General features: G+C 38.1%; 1 protein-coding gene across 1 annotated transcript in view; it reads left to right on the plus strand.

Moving 5' to 3' along the window:
- ADAM23 (ADAM metallopeptidase domain 23) overlaps nt 1-20,188 on the plus strand; it is a 160,896-nt gene extending 140,708 nt beyond the window's left edge. Inside the window, exons 25-26 of the mRNA XM_024124688.1 lie at nt 10,845-10,935; nt 18,403-20,188. Coding sequence (XP_023980456.1) covers nt 10,845-10,935; nt 18,403-18,451 — 140 coding nt within the window. The 3' untranslated portion in view covers nt 18,452-20,188. The remainder of the gene's footprint in view (nt 1-10,844; nt 10,936-18,402) is intronic.
- The last annotated feature ends 523 nt before the right edge of the window (nt 20,189-20,711 follow it).

Raw genomic sequence — 20,711 nt, forward strand, 5'->3', positions numbered from 1 at the left:
TTTTAGTTTTTTAAGGAACCTGTATACTGTTCTCCATAGTGGCTGTATCAATTTACATTCCCACCAACAGTGCAAGAGGGTTCCCTTTTCTCCATACCCTCTCCAGCATTTATTGTTTGTAGATTTTTTGATGATGGCCATTCTGACTGGAACCACCCACATTTTGTAGATGGGAACTCTCAGCCCCTGAGGTCAGGTGACATACTATGGTTACTCAGGTAACCAGAGGCAGGGCTGGGACCAGGACCCAGGTGCCCAATCTCAGGCCTGTTCTCTTTTTTTACATCGTGTTATAATGTAGCATATGTCATCATAAATATGATAGTCACTTTCTCACTATTCTTCCCATTCCCAACCCATTTTATGATTTTCAAAGATCTAGAAGAGTCATCAGTTACAGTAGGCTTACTACAGCATCTATAGCATTGTACCTGAGAAACCAAAAAATTATTAGAACGAATGTTGTACACCAATGGGCATTGTATATCAGGTTCTTCTTTTTCATGGTACTGCTAACAGTATTTTATAAATAACTATCATGCTTTTTTTTCCTGCAGGTAGGAAAAATACATATAGAAATAGTGTCATTTTGATCTGCTTAGTTTTGGATGAAATTGCCTTTAAACTCTCTGAGCTTCAGTATTGTCCATATAGGAAACTATGACTTCGAAAGCATATGAAGTTCCATAGTCCTCAATTCCTGAAGAGATTTAGGCTCATTTGGGTGCATGTGTAATGTTCAGTAGGAGTGGGTGTGTTAAAACACTTCTCATGAGTTTGCTTAATATGCCATGATATTAAGATTCTATAAGAATCACAAGCACACCCTCACAGTCTATTTCTGTTCTCCTTCTATTTCTGAAAAGGAACCAATTCCACTTTTACATTTAGTCTTTTGTTACTTTAAAATTAGTACAAAAAAATTCTTGGATCCACCTTCAGAACTTAGATTTAGAGAAGATTTAGACTCTGACAAGAAGGAGAGATTCATTTTTTCCAAATTTTCTCACCATAAAATGTCTGTGATTCTCTTAAAGATCTAGATGCTGTTTCCTCAAGTGATGTATAAGGATGCCTGAACAGATGAGCAGAGCTAAAGTGGCTTAGCCTTTGTCCTTTTTCATTATGTAGAATAGGGGATTATTAATTGTCTGGCTCTCTATTCCCGGTTCCTTCACTCACCTGTGCCTAGAAAACTTATTTGGAAGCATAAAGTAAACAACTACATTCTAGAGAAGAGAATATCCATAGCTGCCTTTTGTTTTGTTTTGCTTTCTTTCCATTTAATGTGGTGCTAGTCTTCATCTTCTAAAGATAACCTTTTTGATCATTCAAGTTTATTGTAGGAAATTTTGAAAATACAGAAAAGATTAAAAAGAGGATAAAAACCATTCTTAATCTGGCATCTCAGAGGTAATCAATGTTAGCATTCTGGTAAATTTCTTTCCTATTGCATATTTTCTTTTTTTAAAAATTCTTAATGAAGACAGTGGAATCATTTGAGTAAACCTACCAATTGGCTCTAAAATTTCTAAAATCCTCATGAATCTCTAATAATCTTGATTCATTTGAAAAAAAGCCATTAATTGATATAAACAAAGAGCAGTTATTATTGTAAATTATCAGATTTCCAGAAAAGTCAAGCAATTTTAGAACAACTAAATAATGGCTCTATCTATAACGGTCGTTTATATCTTTTCAGCCTCTATAGGAAACTCCAGTAATACAGTAGGAAAATGGGAAACAACAGAAATAAAAATTTAAACACTTGGCTGTAGATTTTTGATATTCTGGTTAAAAGAAGATGGTAAAAGAGAAACTAGGTACTTTACTTCTATTTTTTAATCCAGATAGCAAATATTTATTGATTCTCTACTATTTAAAAGTCAGCACATCCTTGCACATAGTAGGCACTCAATAAATATCACATCCCTTCTCTCTGGGACTATATAAAGGAAGTGAAATGGTGCATGTAGCGCTGATTTTCCGTTTATCAGAATCCATTTGTTGTATTGCCTTGCTGAAGAGTAACAAGTAATGAACTCAAGGTATTGAAACAATCAGTACTTCCTTGACTGTAGGTTCAGCAGCTGTATGAGGTGCCAAAGTTTTTCTCTATAACTTTGTGCTCTACATTCTTTCTCATGATTGAATTCGTCTGGTGTTGGATCAAGACCAAATTAGTAAGAAATAAAGGTGAATTCTGTGACTCTGTTTCCATTGATTTGAGGAAGTCAGAAATGAACCAATGTGTTTTGGGTATTCCTTTCATTTTAACTATAGGTTCCTGGAAGAATAAAAATTCAACTTCTCCATCTAGGTAGGGATGAAAAACACACATGAAAGTATTGCCACTGAAGTCACTCTGTACTCGCTAAAGTTGTCCACTGTTAACCCACTGTTTAGAGCATGCTAGACTATTTGCTCCAACTCTCAAATCAAAATTACTAAAAGACAAGAAATAGGATCTCAGTGCAAAAACCATGTGGGTGAGGATTTTTTTTTAAAGATTTTCCATCACATATTACTTCATTCATGTTTTCTACATTGTCATTCATTTTACATATGAAGACTTTTCTGGGTCCCTCTTCTCCCAACCTGTTTCCACTGAACTCCCTGAAAGAAATTATTTTGGTTTGTTCTACAAGGGTAAAATATGTTTGAACTCTGTTTAGAAGACCTAGAATTTCCACCTGCTGTAAGGAGAGCCACGTCAAGTACCAGTAATTTTTGTAATGTGTAGGCATCGTTGCGCAGTGCTTATTATGAAATACAATGGAACTTTTCTCACTGGTTGGTTTGCAGCACCATTGTAGGAGGAAAGAGAAGAAACTGGAACATATCACATATTTTCCTTGATATATATAAGGGCAAAGAACGGTCCTGGGAAGCTTTGGTCAGACCCTTTCATCATGACAATAGTCATCAGATCAGAGATGGAAGGGCCTTAGTGGCAATTCAGTTCAGACCCATTGTTTTAAAAATGAGAAAACTAAATTAACAAGGTTAACAGCTAGTTAGGTGCAGAGCCAACAATAAAACGTAGATCAAATGATCTTCAGCCCAATGTTTTGTTTCTGTTATTGCACACAGCCTGAGTTAAAGCTGGGTGTTAAATTATGCTGCTAGTTTTCATAGCAGTACTAAGTAGAAAGGGTGAAAAAATAAACAGGTAATGATTAAGCTTATTAGCCGATCCACTGCTTGTCAAAGGAAGCATGATATTATTAACATTTAGCAGTATGTTTTCATTTTTGTTTTCCTCTTTCTGTTGTTTGCTGGATTATTATTATTATTTTTAATCTTGGTCCCTGCTATCATATGTGATAAGAGGTAGAATTTTTGAGACATATATAATATCAAGATACGAACTATGAAATTTTTCCTTTTCTTAGGAATTTCTATTTTATACGTAGAATTCTTCCACAGACTAGTCATGCTTCAGACACTTTGAAATCGTGTTTTTGAAACTGAGTGATTGGCTTTTTTCTTTTCTCACTTTTAGAGACTTTCTGAAACAAAAAGCTGCATTATTTCATCTATGTGATTCCAATGAACCAAAAGGGGCTATAATCCTGCATCCTTTAATACTTCAAAGGCAGGCGGCATCAAAGCCATCATTTGTACTCTATGCACCAAAGTTCTTTCTGCAGAGATTTATTATCTTGTTAAAATTTAAGACTAGAAATAAATACTATACTTAATCTTTAACCAAACTGTGTTCTTTGCTCCCTTACTCTTACACCGTATTTTCTGGAACCAAAAAAAAGGCATTTGGTAGATAACAAATGAGTGAGTGAATGAACAAATACAGTTACATAATAAATAATTACAGAAGTGAAACTACATCATAGGCCCCTAAAGATCCAAGGAATTTTTTTTCAATGAGAAGATAAATTATTTGTAGCTGTGAAGAGCAGCTGAGACCTTGGTTTCTGAATATTTTCCCCTGTACAAATCCACCCACCTGTGAGCCACTCAGTGAATTCATGCCAGTTTGAAAACACATTGAGTTGCTACCTACTGAAAGAGATAACCCTGTCAAGTATCATGATAAAGAATCAAATGGATTTTACATATATTTTTAGTATACCACCATTAAAAGTAGTGGGAGGGAGGGAGAGCAAAGACGGGAGAGGATACCTTTGAAAAAGCTATTTTTCCACTTACTTTTATGTTGCTTTGGTGTTGACTACTCATCAGTTAAGAATTGGAGATAATTGTTCTTGCTCAGGGGAGATTACAGACTATATCTGTTTTTCTTGAATACATATGTGAAGCATCTGTAGCAGTCTTGTTCCTCTGGTTGTTTCTAACACCTGCATGATTGATTGCCTAATTCTCGCGGTTCTGCAGTGAGAAAGTACATCCATAGCAAATACAAAAAGCCTTTTAAAATAGCTATTTTTAGTCATCATTCATACAGTTACTATAAAGATAACATTCATTTATCATTATGTTTTACAGAGATGTGTGTGTGTTTCCTGTAATTTAGCGCCTAGAGCTTATATAACAATTAACGAGGTAATAGTACTCTCACATACTTCGGCTCTGAGGGCCAATGCCTAAAACTTAAGCAAAAAAAGAAAAAAAATGATAACATAATGTATCCTGGTTAATTTAGTATTCTGAAAGCAATGATTTTCTAAGGACTCAAAGAGAGAAAAAATAAGGCACTCGATCTAGAATACCTTTCATCCCAATATTTACCTCCACAATTTGGAAATCTGAGCCATCAGTTAGGTTATTTTGAATTATAATGTACTGTCATATTTGGAAAACATTGCCACCACCTTATATGTTGGTCTTCTTTCTTTTCCCCTCAATGCTCTCCGTAGACTTTCTCTGTTTTCTGTTGTGTCCCCCATCTTTTTCATTATTTTAAGAACAACTCAGGTTGTGCTTAGTTAATGATAAAACTAGAATCTCTCACTCAGATTATTTGCTCTGTGATAAAATGAAGCAATTGTACAGTTGCTCACCAAGGTCCTCTCTCTTCTTTGGGAGAATATTTAGCTCAAAATGTTAACAAGCCCAATATTAAGCCTTAAAAAATTGTGACTTCGAGTCATAGTTCTTTGTTTCCCATAACACACAATCTGTGTGAATGCAGCCTTGTGGAAGCTACTTTCGGTCTTAATTGGTAAAGTGATTGAAGCCAGTACTTTTGATTCACATAGAGATGTGAGTTAAAGTGCATTTTTGTCCACAGGTTTGCATGTATAGTCACAGCCGCACAGACACGTTCAACCCTGAATAACCTGCCTTCCTCCTTCAACGCTAAACTTCATCTTGCCCATGCAGAGAACGCTGAGGACCTGTGCTCATTCCGGGCCCGTTCTGCAACATGCCAAAGCTATTCACAGACGTCGTGATGTGCGGGGACGGAGTGTCTCCACTCAGCCATCCGCTACTGCATGGTTTGAAGCAATTAAGACAGTTGCCCAGAGACCCTAACTGTCTCTCAGTGCGTAGTTTGTACACTGGAGACTATAAACAAAAACTAAATGTCCCAATGCAATGTGTGTCCCAAACATTGCAGGTTATTGCAGGAGATACACTTTTCCAGATAAAGTAACTTTCCAGGTAAAAATGCGGTTCATTTGAAATATATTCTGTTTTAAATTTGTAAGGATTTTCACAAAATTTGAATAAGATCTGAATTTTTTAAAAGATATAGCTTCTTAGGCATGTTTCACGGTTTGAGAAGTTTATAAAAAGCATAGTAATGCTTTATTACTTTCATAACCAAAATACAGATTTGCTGTTATGCAATTAAAATTGCATTTTAATTTTATCTCACTCCGTGTAGGACCTATAACTCAAATTGGATTATTTACATGTTTAAAGTATTTATAAAATATTATGTTTTTAAGTAGCATTTGTGGAATTTGAACGTAAATTCAAAATCATCCTCAAATATTTGCAATGTGTATGTAGATCTTAATTTCAAACCTTAAAGCAAAGATCTCAATCTTTAACTGACTTTCAAAGCACTTCCTGAACGGATTATATGTATGTTAGTGAAATCAGTGTGTAATTCATTTCCTTGGTTAAAAAAATCTCCGTTTTCCCTCCACACAGTGAACATGGCCACAAGCAGGCTAATAGGTGCCGTGGCCGGCACCATTCTGGCCCTGGGGGTGATTTTTGGAGGCACAGGGTGGGGAATAGAGTAAGCATCTTTCTGCGTTTCAGAGTGTTTCTGTTTGGTTTCTGGTGTGTGAGCTGACCCTTGGCATCTGACTCCCCCATGTGTTGTCTCATTGCTGTGTTTCCCCGTGGTAGTGCCCCTTGTGGTGTGATTTGGAAGTGTTTGTGTCCTGTGGTTTCCTCGTGCGGTGGAGAGCCTTCTCCTGTCTGGAACAATGTGGGGCATAAAATAATATAGGGGTGCTTATGATGTCTTCACAATTGAGGCAACGGTCCAAAAGCTTCCATTGCTCCTCCATTTGTAAAAGTAATTTTAAGATACAGACTTTTTTGGACAAACTATTGACAAAAATGCCTTTCTATGAGAGTTTGTTAGGATTCTTATAACAAGTTTAATCTTCACCAGTCAGGTAGATCCACGTATACAGCTAGGAATTATCAACAGTTGTAGCTCCTTTTAAAGATAATCCAAATGTAGCCACTAATCTTTCCTCCATTTATTTAGAGTGATATAGGAGGCTTCAGCTTAATTTTCTTTTTAAAAAGAAGATATTCAGTATACTGCCTTTATTGTCTTCGTATAGAATAGGTTAATCATTCAAATCAGAAGTTCACATAAATTTTTGGGGCATCCCAATTTTCTTTTTAAAAAGAAGATATTCAGGATACTGCCTTTATTGTCTTCGTATAGAATAGGTTAATCATTCAAATCAGAAGTTCACATAAATTTTTGGGGCTTCCCTGGCGGCGCAGTGGTTGAGAGTCCGCCTGCCGATGCAGGGGACACGGGTTCGTGCCCCGCTCCGGGAGGATCGCACGCGCCGCGGAGCGGCTGGGCCCGTGAGCCATGGCCGCTGAGCCTACGCGTCCGGAGCCTGTGCTCCGCAACGGGAGAGGCCACAGCGGTGAGAGGCCCGCGTACCGCAAAAATAAAATAAAATACATAAATTTTTGGAAACCAGGAGCCTTAAGAAAGGGAAGCTATTTAGTGCAAACCTTAAGTGAACAGTTGCAAATTATCTGGTGGGTTTGTCTTAAAAATAACCAGTGTATAAATAAATATATTGTGTGCCACTTGCCCTACACAGAAATACAGCTCTCCTCATTGGTGCTTTAATTTAGGTTGTTCTGTACTTGATCCACCTCCTCACAATAGCTGTCATTTCTCCATGGGATATTGCTTTTATGAGATTGCCAATCTGTAGACTAAAAGACTATCCTGATTTTTTTCCCCCTCTAATTACAGAGAGAGCATTTACAAATAACAGAAATACCCCACACATGCTGTCCTTCCTATTCAGTGTAGTGGTGGTAACACTCCCCAGTGGCCCAGGAATGATTTCCTGGTATCTTAAGGAAACACCAGATAAACTCTAGTCAACCTCCCCAAACCACGGGCGTGTTGCTAACATCGCACACGTTCCTCCTTAGTCCCATTAGTTGCTGCACACAGTACAGTACGGGCCCGGGAGACCTAGGCACCAAAATAGCATTAAGAGAGGAGGGAGTCCAGGGGTCTCACTTCGTGTTGAAGATTACCTAAGCTTTCTCTCCCCTTGACTGAAGGGCTTTGACTAGACTGGGATCTTCGAACTCACATCCCATCTGTATGGACTGTGAAGCTAATTAACCTAAGGGAAGCTAAAATACTGGAAAAGTTATTTTATTTCTCTTTACTTGTTAGAAAATAAATATTTTATTTCTCCTTACTTACTTGTATATGACAGAGGTAAAATATTTAGAGAAAACAAGGACTTTGTCCTGTAAAATTTCACTTTGGGTCTGTTAACTGGATTATATACAGAAGCAACATTCCTTTTCCAGGAGAAATTCTATATACATTTATGTGAAATTCCTCCTTGAAGAAAGGTAGTTTTCTAAAAAAATCATCCCAATTCCATTTTTTATATTATTTTATAGTATGTAAATTCCATTTTTACATCATTTTATATTATTTATTGGCCATAACTGCGATGTACTAACAGAAGGGATGAATTTTAATAAATTTCCCTTGCAAAAATTTAGAGCTGGGCAAAATCCAAGGCCTTTGCTGTAAAGCATAGTCTTTGTTACCAACCTTTGTTTCATCAACCCTTCCACTGTTGTTAGTTTGTGGCTATTTCTGGTTGTGACAGGTAAGTCCGCATAAGCATGTATATATATATATTTTAAATAGGTTTATTTATTTAACTTGGTTTCTGCACTCTTTTTGTCTATTAGTTTACTGATTTTTTTCCTTCAAATTCTAAATTTTGCCATAATTGCTAAAAACCGAAATATAGCTTTTAAAAAATAAAATCCACACAGTATGATATAGATGGTTTTAACACTTTTTGCTTCAACTGATACCATTAATGTTCATTTAGTCACTGGGGATTCCACAGAGCTTCTTTTTTTGGTTTTGTTTGGGATTTTTGCCTTTACTTCTACTCCTTCGTTTATAATTGTAAATCAGGAGTCATTTCTCATGGATTATGTATTGATTCTAATCCCAACCTATGCTTTCTGAGCTGGTAAAGTACAAATCATTTCTAAAGCATACAGAATGTAGATGGCAATACAAATTTTTTGAAAGTTTGTTTCAAAATTTGATTCCTTATTAAAATGTGGGAGTTTGGGATTGACATATACACACTGCTATATTTAAAATAGATAACCAACAAGGACCTACTGTATAGCCCAAGGACCTCTGCTCAATATTCTGTAACAACCTAACTGGGAAAAGAATTTGAAAAGGAATAGATAAATGTATATGTATAACTGAATCACTTTGCTGTACACCTGAAACTAACACAACATTGTTAATCAACCATACTCCAATATAAAAGAGAAATTTAAAAGAAAAAGAACAAGAGCAGAAAAAAACGTGGGGAGGAAATACAGCTAAATGGGGTAATGTTTAGCAATCTTAAAGATAGTAAATTGTTTTGGCTTTGGAGGCCGCAGGGTGTCTGTCATAGCCTTTTCCTTCCCTTGCTGTCTCTGCATGAAAGCAGCCATAAACAGTATGTAAACCAATGAACGTGGCTGTGTTCCAATAAAATTTCTTTGCCAAAAAAAGCATCGGGGGCATATTTGGTCTGTGGTCTGTAGTTCGCTGACCCTCAATTTGTAGCATAAGCTTGAGAGTCAGACAAATTTGTGTTCAGATTTTGCCTCTGTCACTTATTAACTTCTAGAAGCCTCTGTTTCTTCATCTATTAAGCAGGGATAATCATAGTTCCTATCTCCTAAGGTTTTTGTGAGGATCAAATGAAATAATATTTGTCAAGAGCTTAGAACTGCACCCGGCATGTAGTAAGTGCTCAATATACAGTAGGTCATCTGCTTTTCCTGCACTCATTATTATTTATTATTTTCAGTGTGTCTCTACAGGCCACTGAGATTTGTGTTCTGTAGAACCTCAGTGGTTAGTCTTAAGAGCGTGTCACAGCCCAGGAGCCCTTGAAGACCGCATCCGCCAGCCTCCCATTGTCCCCCAGACTCACTCATCCTCCACCTCCCCACTCATGCCCAGAGCACTGGGTGGTCTCCGAGTAAAAACATATAATGCACACAATTTTGGTGCTGCTAAAAGTGGCATCCATTTATGTACACAGTTGAGGGCACTGATGTGAGCAGAAAAGAGAATTTTTTACACAGAAAGGAATGTATACACAAACTCAGGATTTTAGGGGAACTATGAAAATTGGCCTCGTGACTTCTGGAACAGAGATGTAGAGTTAGGACTGGAAGTGGCTTGCTGTTAGGAGCACTGGACCTGCATATTAGCATCCTCGAGGTTGTGACACTTAGTATAATTCATGTGCTGAAGTTAGCGTTTCTTACATTTAAAAATAGTGAGCTAAAGTGTTTTCCATGTGGGTGGAGAGGATTTACTGTATGTTTCAACTCTTAAACAACTGAAAGAAGCTCCACCTTGCATTTTCTTTCTTGCTGTCTTTCCGACTCTCTCTCTCTCTTTTTTTTCTTTTACTATCTCTAAGCCTCAGATTTCTCTTAGCAATAACTGGAAAATTGAAGCTAGATTCAGTCGAACCTAAGGAATCTTTTTCCCATTTCTACAGAATTACCCAAATGAATTTTATGCTTCCTTTATATCTTGTCTTTGGAACCCCATGTTGCTGTGTAAACACTGTATAGGTCTGTACAGTGAAGCTCTTTGAGAGCTTCAAAGTTTCTATTTATTTATTGATACCCTCCTTCCGACTTCTAAATTTTAACTGTCTCCAGTGGGGGATAAAAAATTTAGCCTTCAGACAACTTTATGTGCTGCTTGAAAGAGCATTTCAGTGGAATAGTTTTCCTTCTTTTCATGCCCTCATTTGCCAGTCAGATTGAATGAATTCTAACGCAGTCGTGTTCTTTATTTGCTCTTTTACTTGTTTGATTCGTGATACTGGGAAAGGGGAGGAGAAGAAAGATGGGCAACAGCAGCAATTGGGTAGCCATAATTTGCTTTAAATTCTGAAAAAGGTGAATGGAATGAATTATTCTGTCAGTGGTGCAGAAACTTTAGATTTCCAGGTAGATGAATCCAAGCGGTAGCTGTCTATAAATAAAGGTGATTTAAGTGTTTAGTGATCTTTTATGCAGGGGACTTACTTCCTGAAACCGCTTATCTGCCTGTCCCTGGTGGTAATGAAAGTGGTCGGCTCATATGACTTTCTTCCCATGATCCTTTGTCACAGGTCCTAGTGCCACCAATCTCATAATAGGCTCCATCGCTGGTGCCATCCTGGTAGCAGCTATTGTCCTTGGGGGCACAGGATGGGGATTTAAGTAAGCAATGCCGCATGTCTTCTTCTCAGTGGCTCTGGCACTTCTCTTTTCTGCTTACATAACTAAGTTTTGAGTTCCTGCTACCAGATTTCGAGTTTTAACAGTAAAACTGCTAAAAATAAATATTTTTGTTCAGAAATGGGTCAGAAAAGAAGAAACATGGAACCTCAAATATCATCTTCAGGCAAGTGGGAAAACATGAAATGTAGAAGGCATTCACATGCGCTGCTTAAAGGAGAAGTTCTTTGATCAAAGAACTTTTAGGAGCAAGCATCCTGAGAAACATTTATTTATATAATCGAGATAATCGAGGAAACTATGTCATTGGAAACAAGTGGATATAAGTTCCTTGTATCTGTTTAAAACTGGTGTGTATGCCATTGACATTTTGAAATTTTCACAACCTAAGTAACCATTTGGTTCTTATTTTTCACATGTAACATGTATAGCTTTGTGATTTGAAAAGCTTCATTATTTTATAAAAAGAGATTTTAAAAAAATAGTTTTATTAATTCCCTAACCTACTGAATTGGTTTCTCATTGGAATTTGAAGTCTGTGGCTTTGTGACACTGACTGTTTTCTAATGAACTGTTAATATTGACATGACTGGTAGGCCTTTGTGTTTTCATATGACCTTTCAGTTTGGATTGTACATTGATTACTGAAGTAAGTTTGTTTAAATAGACACACCAGATAATCACAAACAAACCTTAATTGTGGTCCAAATTTTTGGACCTATTTTATCCAGTTTGGATGTTTCCATACCTTGGATTCATTGGATAATTGCCTTTTATACCTTTTCGTGCTGTGATGACTTGATTTTTGTGGTTTGTAGATAAGACCTCCTGTGCCAAACGCTCCCTGTGATCAATTCAGTTTCAATTAGATCTAGGGAAACAAATTTAAGCAGGAAATAAGACCATTACCCAAATTCAAAACCCACTTTGCCTCCATCTGGTTATTTAACAGAGGAAGTTTTTGACCTAAATTGCAACTGAAAGTTTCAATTGAAATTGAAAGTTTCTGACCTTGAATTATCTGAATAATTGCCTTAATTATGAACTTTATTCTATTTTATGTTTGGAATTCTGAATTCAATATATTTAAACCAGGTAAAATGTTATTATTAGAAACTGATTATGAAAGAAAAACAAACCAATAGATGATTTAAATAAATTCAACATTTTCTGCTCATTTTGTTATTATATTAAGATTTAATGCATAAGCCTACAAGGTTTTGAGCGGCTTCAAGTTGGAAAGGTGTTATCAGATGGGACTTCTTTTCTACAGAGATATTTATAAACTTGAACTTGTTTGGTGAAACAGTAATTTGGGCATCAAAATGCTTTGAAAAACACACACACACAAAGTAAGCAAGTCCTGTTTAAATTTCTTGTATGGTATTAACAAAATATTGCCCAGATGGTGAGTCTCTCACATGGTACCTAACAAAAGAATATATGTTTGTTTGGGCTGACCTAATTCCAGCAAAAACTATTCAGTGTCTCATTACTGTAAAAATGTCATTGTACGTTGCAGTAGTTCCATGATCTGTTATCATTCTAGAATGCTCCTTTGAACTTTTTCATAAATATGCCTCAAGAAAAATAAATTTGGCTCATGTCCAGGCTTATGCCTCCTTAGTGTTAGGAAACCTCAGTTTCAAAGGCCTGGAGAAGAGTCTCCTGGGCATCTTTGCCATGCAGCCACATGCAGTGACAGATGTACCACTTCAGCATTTGGAGATAAGAGCACTGTTCTGTAGCAGGACCTCAAAACAGTGGCCTGGCCTAGCTCACAGCTTGAATTGCATGTTTCTTTGGGGAAAAACAACAAAGCCTTTATCACTGTGTATATAAGTGGATTAGGCCCGTACAGTTTATTTATATCTGAGAGAGATGTCTACTCATCAGAAGAACACACACACACACACACACACACACACACACAAAGAGGGGGAGAAATGGATACTTAGTGAGGTGAGAAAAACAGCCTTGGTGGGGATGCTGTGCAGACATGTGTACGGCTGGGCTGTGTCAATACCCCTTCCCATCCCTATGACCCTTATGGGAAAACATTGTAGGAGGCACACAATAGTGCGAAGTAAATATTTGTATGCCCTGAAACAAAGAAAAAAATGAAGGCAGAATTCTTGAACATGTCACTTTAGCCGTTTAAATTTGGAGAAGCTGCTACTCTTTGTGCTATTGGTTGCTCCAATGAGGAGCTTTATATTTTCAGAGTTTAGATCTTTAGATCGTAATAGTAACCATGTGGTTTGTATTAAACTTTAAATAACTGCTTACACCTTGCAATAAAAAGCTTTGGGTGCTCAATGGTAAAGCTTAGGCTTTCCCACCATTTGGACAGTTTTGGAGATGATTAGTCTAGAGGTGATTTGGAAGTATAATTATTTGCTAGTCGAACTGAAACTTCGAGTTTTTTCATTGAGTTCAGTGTAGATACAAAAGAGCTTTCTTTAGAATCAGAAGTTGAAAACAGTTTTTAAAAAGGATTGCTCTAAATACCTTTATTGGAAATCCCTCCTGAAATGGGTTTTTATTACTAGACGGGAAATTGGCAAAGTAGCCTGAAGAATCTGAGGGTACATAAACTTTTAGATTAAAGGAAAATATATTAACTGCTCAGGGGAAGTACTGCTTTTTCCTAATGTCACATTTCTTTAGTTATAACACTGAGTAGCATAGATGTGGAGGAAGTATCATGCCAAACATAATCTGTTAGAGTATGCATGAGAAATACAGCTGTGCTCTGACTCCTGACACTGTCTGCCGTCCTTTATGGTTCTTTTTTTAAACCATATTTCCCCTGAATAGAAGGTAAAAGCATAAGCATATGTGAGTGTACATGCATGTGTGAATGTGTACATATCTGTGTGTGTGTAAAGTAATAATGAAGCATTATCAAGATTGTTGTGGTCAAAAAAATAATATGAATTTAGATTACTTCTTTTTAGCAGAATAGTAGAGTCTGAAAGTTTTGGTTAACGTAAGTAAGACTTGCATGAGCAAGGTTGTGAAACTCTTATAAAGAAAAAAAATGCTTCATTTGGTAGGTTATTTTTTTTTAAATATTCTGATGTATTGGATAATGTGGTAGGCATACCTTAGTAACTTCAGTTAATTGCATATTCCAAGTATGAAGATGGCTAAGGGATAATTCGATCTATGAACTCTCAGTCTTTGGGGGTGTCAGGATTTTTCTCTGAGAAATCCTGTGAAAACTGAACATAGGCCCTTGGCACACCAATTTGTCCAACTTTCCACCACATCTGCATCGATTTACACTCACCCCATGCTCTTTTTTTCTCTCCATCCCTACGCACACTAAATAAAGCTACGAGTTGTGATGCAGAAGATTGCAAACCTCTGTCCTGGTTGACTCATGGAGACTCATGGCCCCTATCCAGTGCTGAATAATAAAGCTGCTCCGCTAGGTTATTAGAGCTGTTGCTTTCCCTGGACTTTGGAAGAAATCGAGAAAATGAAGGATCGTTTTAGTAGCATTTAGGATCATTCTCTAAAGCTTAGGAAAAGTGACAAATATATAAAAAGAAAATTGCATCTCTCCATCTAAAAATGAACAGAATTGCTGTTATTAACCTAGATATGGCTTTTGAGCTGAATTCCTTAAATTTGAAGACAGGAATTTTGATGTGAACAATATGGTCCTTTATATGCACATGAAGTATATCAACATCATAGGCAATGGTAGTAGAAAAGAGGAATTCTAGGTGATGGTAGGAAAAGAACTTGAAGATAATAAATGATGCCATAGTTTGTTGACAATTCATATCACAAGATTTTAGGATGAATATTGAGTTCTTCCAACCATATTATAATCTCAGGCTGTGGGAGACTGTTGCCATGTCCCATTATTCTGCTGCTTGCTCTCTGCATGGGATTTGGTGGCAGGAGTGGCCGTCCTAGCCTGGCAGAGCTCCTCCTGACATTAAAAGTGTTAATTTAATAAGTCTGTGGAGTTACATATGTGGTTTCCTCTCTATGAGAAGTTACTTGGGATACAAGTCCTTACTGAGCCTGCCTTGAACTCTAGGAGATTCTGTTTGGCTTATGTTCCTTGTCATTGGAAGTGCTAAAGAAAAGACTGTTTAGGTGCTTGCAATAAATGAAATTTAAAGGGCCGTGTCTGGATTATCACAAGGAAAGTTAACTGAATTGTTTGGATGTCACATTGGATGAAATTTGAAAGGAACTTAATATTGCTAATTACATTTTCTCAAAAAAGCAAATGTCCTTTTTTCTGCTTTTCATTTTTATAGAGTTAGGAAATGGGATGAATTTTAGGTAGTCTTTCCATGAGGAGGATAACCAGATTGCCGCTTATCGGAATTCCATAACCATATCCCAGTGCAAAATAAGGAGCCTGATTCCTCTAGTACCTGCGACTCCTGGGTTAGGCACTTTCTCACTCAGACCTCACAGGTGGTGGTGGTGTTGGGTTGGCCAGAAAGACCCAGTTCAGCTCCCTGATTCAACCCCCTGGGGAAGGGAACTCAGTCTAAGGTGCCCAAGGAGGCGGGGTTGGGCAAAGGCTTCTTGGTGGGCAGGTGCTGACTCATCATGGAAAGAAAAGAAGATCTTAGTGGTGGATAGACATACCCTTCAAAGAAGACCTAAGGGGCTTCCCTGGTGGCGCAGCGGTTGCGCGTCCGCCTGCCGATGCAGGGGAACTGGGTTCGCGCCCCGGACTGGGAGGATCCCACATGCCGCGGAGCGGCTGGGCCCGTGAGCCATGGCCGCTGAGCCTGCGCGTCCGGAGCCTGTCCTCCGCAACGGGAAAGGCCGCAGCAGAGGGAGGCCCGCATACCACAAAAAAAAAAAAAAAAAAAAAAAAAAAAAAAAAAAAAGAAGACCTAAGACTTTGCAATTCCAAGATGGTTATTGTTACCTGAAGTGCTTTTTGAAAATTTTGTATGGATGTATATGTAGTATAATATATAGTAGACAAAAGTACAGGTGTTTCAGAAGTAGTGAAAATGGATGAAGACTGGGTCAATGCAGGGTTTATGGATTACGCTAATATTTTATAATGATCCAGAAATGCCTTGCAGGTTATGATGAAAAAGTGAGCTGCCTTCAGAATCTAGTGAGCAGAGGTACTCAGAGGAAACACTTGTGGAAGCAAAGCAGCAAAAGCACCTACACATGACAGCAGTGCTTTCACATTAAAATAGAACAAAAAGACTTGACAGGCAGTTCTCAACATACAGTAGCCCATAGTGGTTTTACAGTTTACCCCAGAGGAGCCCTCAAAGTCAGCCTGCTGCAGGTGTATCCCTCTCTGTCTTCATCACGGGGCTCCACTTTCTCCCTGCTGGGACATCAATGGAGGAAACGTGGTCCTGGAATTCCCCATTAGTTTCTAGAGTCCATTTTCCCATAGACAGGAGGGTGGCTTGGCCTCCTGGTCTGCCCTGGGAGTCCAGTCATACTGTAGAACATTTTTTGTATTAAAAAAATGCAATCTAAGCTTCGAAAACTGACTTGTAAAAGGAGCACGAGCTTTTGGACACTAGAGGTTGCCTGTATGCCAGGCTGAAATGGAATTTCATATCTCCATTTAAAAATGAACCAGGGAATTCCTGGTTAGGACTCAGTGCTTTCACTGCCATGGGCCCGGTTTCGATCCTTGGTCAGGGAACTAAGATGCTGCAAGCTGCATGGTGCAGCCAAAAATAAAAAAAGAACCAGATTGCCATTATGACCGTAAACGTGGCTATTTATCTGACGTTCCCTGAATTTGAATGAGGGCGATATAGTCATTTACATGGGTAGCATGAGCACACTTGATCTTTCCTCCACATCCGCTTTTAATTGGGGAGACATTAGTTTAACATTTCTCATGAGTTCCAGCAATACGTATCTAAATAGGTTGGGGTTCCTAGTCCTTCAGGGTCATTTCACAAGGTCAAGCAGTCCCTGTTTTTTCCCACCTGACTCGCAGGATGTGTGGTTCCTTATACATCTACCTTCTAGGGCAGTGAACATAGGTAGAGACACAGGTCCTGTGCTCTGAAGGAAACTAGCTCACTGACAGATATGTCACGGGAGACTTCCTGTTTATTCTCACCTCTCTTTCCTGGGCAGCTTCAGTAATGGCTGCTTTTAAGAATACTGACCCAAAAGAGGGTTGAAGGGGTGGGGAATGGTGAAGAGAAAAAAGTAGCACTGTTGGAAATAGTGTTTGCACTACGTGTTAGCCAGTGATCCACATGCTTAAGCCATTAATGAAGATGCCATAATGAAAACGTTAAAAAAGAGAAGGGAGATTTTCTTTAAAGATTTTTATTTTTGCTATTTCAAAAGAGAAGCATAAAAGTGGTCATCTTGGAAAAAAATAAGAACTTTGCAGGATGTCTTTCTACATATTTTGAGCTTTGGTATTGTTTTTTATTTTGAATTACCTATGGGCGAGGAGGAATATACTGTAATCCTTTTGGTACTTAGGGCTGTAAGGGTATCCAACTGGCCCCAAGTGAGTGGGCAGGGAGTTGAGGGATCCTGGGGACTCCTTGGTCTCCAGTTTTGCATGATGCCGCGGTGGCAGCTGCGTTGCACCCGCTCAGTGTGCAGACTGAATGCATGAGCCCCCTTGCTTGATGGCCCACATGAAGCCAGACCACGGGGAGGTTGCAACTAACTTTTGTTGTTGCCTTGTAGTGTCTTGCTGGTTCTTTCTTTTCTCTTTTTAAACATAGGAACCTCTTTTTAGGAGACCGGACACCATGAGCAAGGCATTTTAACTTGCTTACTTCAAACTAAGCTAAGCTGCTGCATTTGCTTAACTAACCCAAGCCTGTGTCCATTCTCCCTTGAGTGTACTGTCTTACTGTGCACTCAGGTTTTCAACTTTCTAGGTAGGAAAAATGCTTGTTCCAGAGTAGGGTAAGAGCTCACACCACCAAGGCAGCAAGATAACTGAGTAGAGCAAAGTTTTTTTTGTTTGTTTTTGTTTTTTCCACTTTGACAAAGGCTGATCCACTGATAGAGAACTCTCAAGTTCTGGAAGGAAGTGGCTATAAGACCTGCAGAATTTTTCTTAGTTTTGCTAATAGCCCCCTAAGTGGGAGAGACTCCCTGGAATAATTTACATCTAGTTAAAATTAGCCATGTCATTTACTTCTGAAATAGACAAATTGGGCTGCTGAGGCTTTCTGTGATTTACAGTGAACAACCTGAAGCTTCTTTTGGTATTCATAAATGAATATACACTGGCAGCGAGGTTGTAACAACATCCAAAAGTGTGAGCTGTTCTGTGTTTCAATTTCAAGTTATTTGGGAAAATCTGCCTCGGGGCCAGTCGATTACTTTGCTCTGGAACTAGCATTGTTGTCATTATCATTACCCTTCTCTCGTCACGATCTGATTAATATTGTGGATTTTTCCCCTCTGTTTGCATCTTCTTTTGACGCACTCTGGAAGAAATGTCAAGAAGAGGAGGTTCGATCCTACTCAGCAAGGCCCCATCTGATTCGGCGGCACTGGATGAACGGCATCTTGCACTGTTGGATTCTGGGTATGACATACTTGCAGCATCGTTGCCGGAACTATTAAGTCTGTAAACAAAAACACTGGGTGGTGATGACTACAGAACTAAAGTTGGGATGACAGGGATGGGGCAAAAGAAAACTGTCCTTTTTGGAAATAATTTCAAAGAACCCCCTTCCACCACCTGTCAATAAAAGGGAGCAAAAGACAATGTTATAAAAAGAACGATTTCAGAATCTTTTTTTTTTTCCAATGAAAGGAACAACAACAAAAATTAAGTGCAATAAAAGAACCATTAAAAAATAGCAAATGTTTTTTTCTTTCCTCAGCCTGTTGGCACTTAATATCTTCTAAATGGTTTGGCATGATTTTTTTTTTCTCTTCCTACCAATGACACACTCCAGTGGCATGAAGATCAAAGGGTAAAATCTGCATGGCATATATACAACAAGCAGCTAGCAAGCCAATCCACAGCAAAACTTGCAACTGAATTCCTAAGGTGAAGGTGACAGATGAGCCCATGGAAGCTGCCTGACCCCCAGCCCCCTAGTCTAGACCAGGCCACGAGGAGCTCCACACAGCCCTGCTCTTGTTGATTCACTTTCCCGTTGTCTTTTCTCCTGGACCGAGCATCCTTTGGAAATGGGAGCTGGAATTTGAACAATGAAGCTATTGTATAGTTCTTTTATAAATGTAAATATGGAAATAAGAGATTTTGACACATCATTTTCACTTGTCTGTACTGAAATATTTCTCTTGTAAAGGTTCTCTGTAAATTTGAGTTTATTGTTTGCTCCCCATCTTTTTGGGTTCTTTTCTCTATTTCTTTCTGTCTCTGTCCTTCTCTCTTGTAACATGTTGTACAGGGATTCTTAGGTTTGCTTAAAAAAAAAGACAGATGTGGCCACAGATTCAGGGATTTGGGGCACAAAACAGGTGCAATTAAAAAATGAAATGCTTGAATGAAATGAAATGCTTGAAACCAAAAATAAACAAAGGGTGGGGGACACAAAGAAAAAAATAACCCATATGAAAAATATAAAAATGATGTAAATGCAAATATATGTACTAAGTCTCTAAATTTTTTTTGATGTCATTATAAACATATGTATATAATGTAAGAAAGTAGACACCCTCTCAAATTAATCACAAAAGTGCCAAGCTCATGATTTTTGTTTTTGGTTCTGACAATTTTCTTTCCCTGTCTTTAATGTGAAAGAAGGATAAACTTAAAGCCTTAAATTAAAAAATAATTTTTAAATGTTGAAAGCTTGAGGAAGAAGTTAAGCTTTCCATTTTATTCATACCTATTATTGTCACTATTTCATTCATGCTTTCAACTTCCTGCCTCAAAATATATATGGTAGTTACCCACTGTAAAGCTGGTAATGGGGACAGAAACAACAATTACCTTCGTGTGAGCATTGTTAAAATAGGCTTTACTTCTGTGTGTTGTATTTTCAACAAACCTTGTTTGGCCCACAGTGTATGGCCGGTCCGTGGAATGTTGCACTAGATTACAACGGGATTCTACTATATACAAATTCACATCCTTCTTTGCCCTCCCGGCAGATTTGCAGACGTAATCTGGGTTCCCAGGTCCCTCTAAATTTAATTCACTGTCATTGAATTCTTCTTCCATTTATGGTCAAGATAGCTTTTGTTCAAGTGTTAAGTATATACGTTCATAAAGAAATTTGGTCCCAGCTTTGTTTTGAATGTAAAAACTTGTACATGATCCTTTCAGCGAGCATCCTTCTAGAGATGAGTTTTACTGAAGGCCCCCAAAGAGCCCACACTTCTTTAATGTCCTGTTTTTAGAACCAGGACATCCAATTGTACTAGTCACTTCTTCATGACAACCAAATTAGTTTCTAGATTGAGCTTTAAATTCCTCTTCAGCGAGATTCATGACACTAGCCTCACCACTCTTGCTTGGACTTTGCAAAGGATTAAGTCCTAAAAATGTACTGCTTAAACGGTGGGGTTTTTCCCAAGTTATCTTTAATTGTGGAAGTATCGCAATCATAGAACAGAAACCTCAATTTCTATATGCTACAATAAACCATAACCTAACATCTTAATCCTGTTACTGCTTTCTGAGTCCTAGGTGCTACACAGGTATGCAGTCTTTCTCTAGAACTAGCTGTATGTTTCTATCATACTCACAGGGCTACCTACAAGGTTTATCAGCCTTACTCTTGGCTTCATAAGACACAGGGTGTATCCCTCTACCAAGCGGC

The sequence above is a fragment of the Physeter macrocephalus genome, chromosome 2 (assembly GCF_002837175.3).
Source record: "Physeter macrocephalus isolate SW-GA chromosome 2, ASM283717v5, whole genome shotgun sequence".
In the NCBI taxonomy this organism is placed as follows: Eukaryota; Metazoa; Chordata; class Mammalia; order Artiodactyla; family Physeteridae; genus Physeter; species Physeter macrocephalus.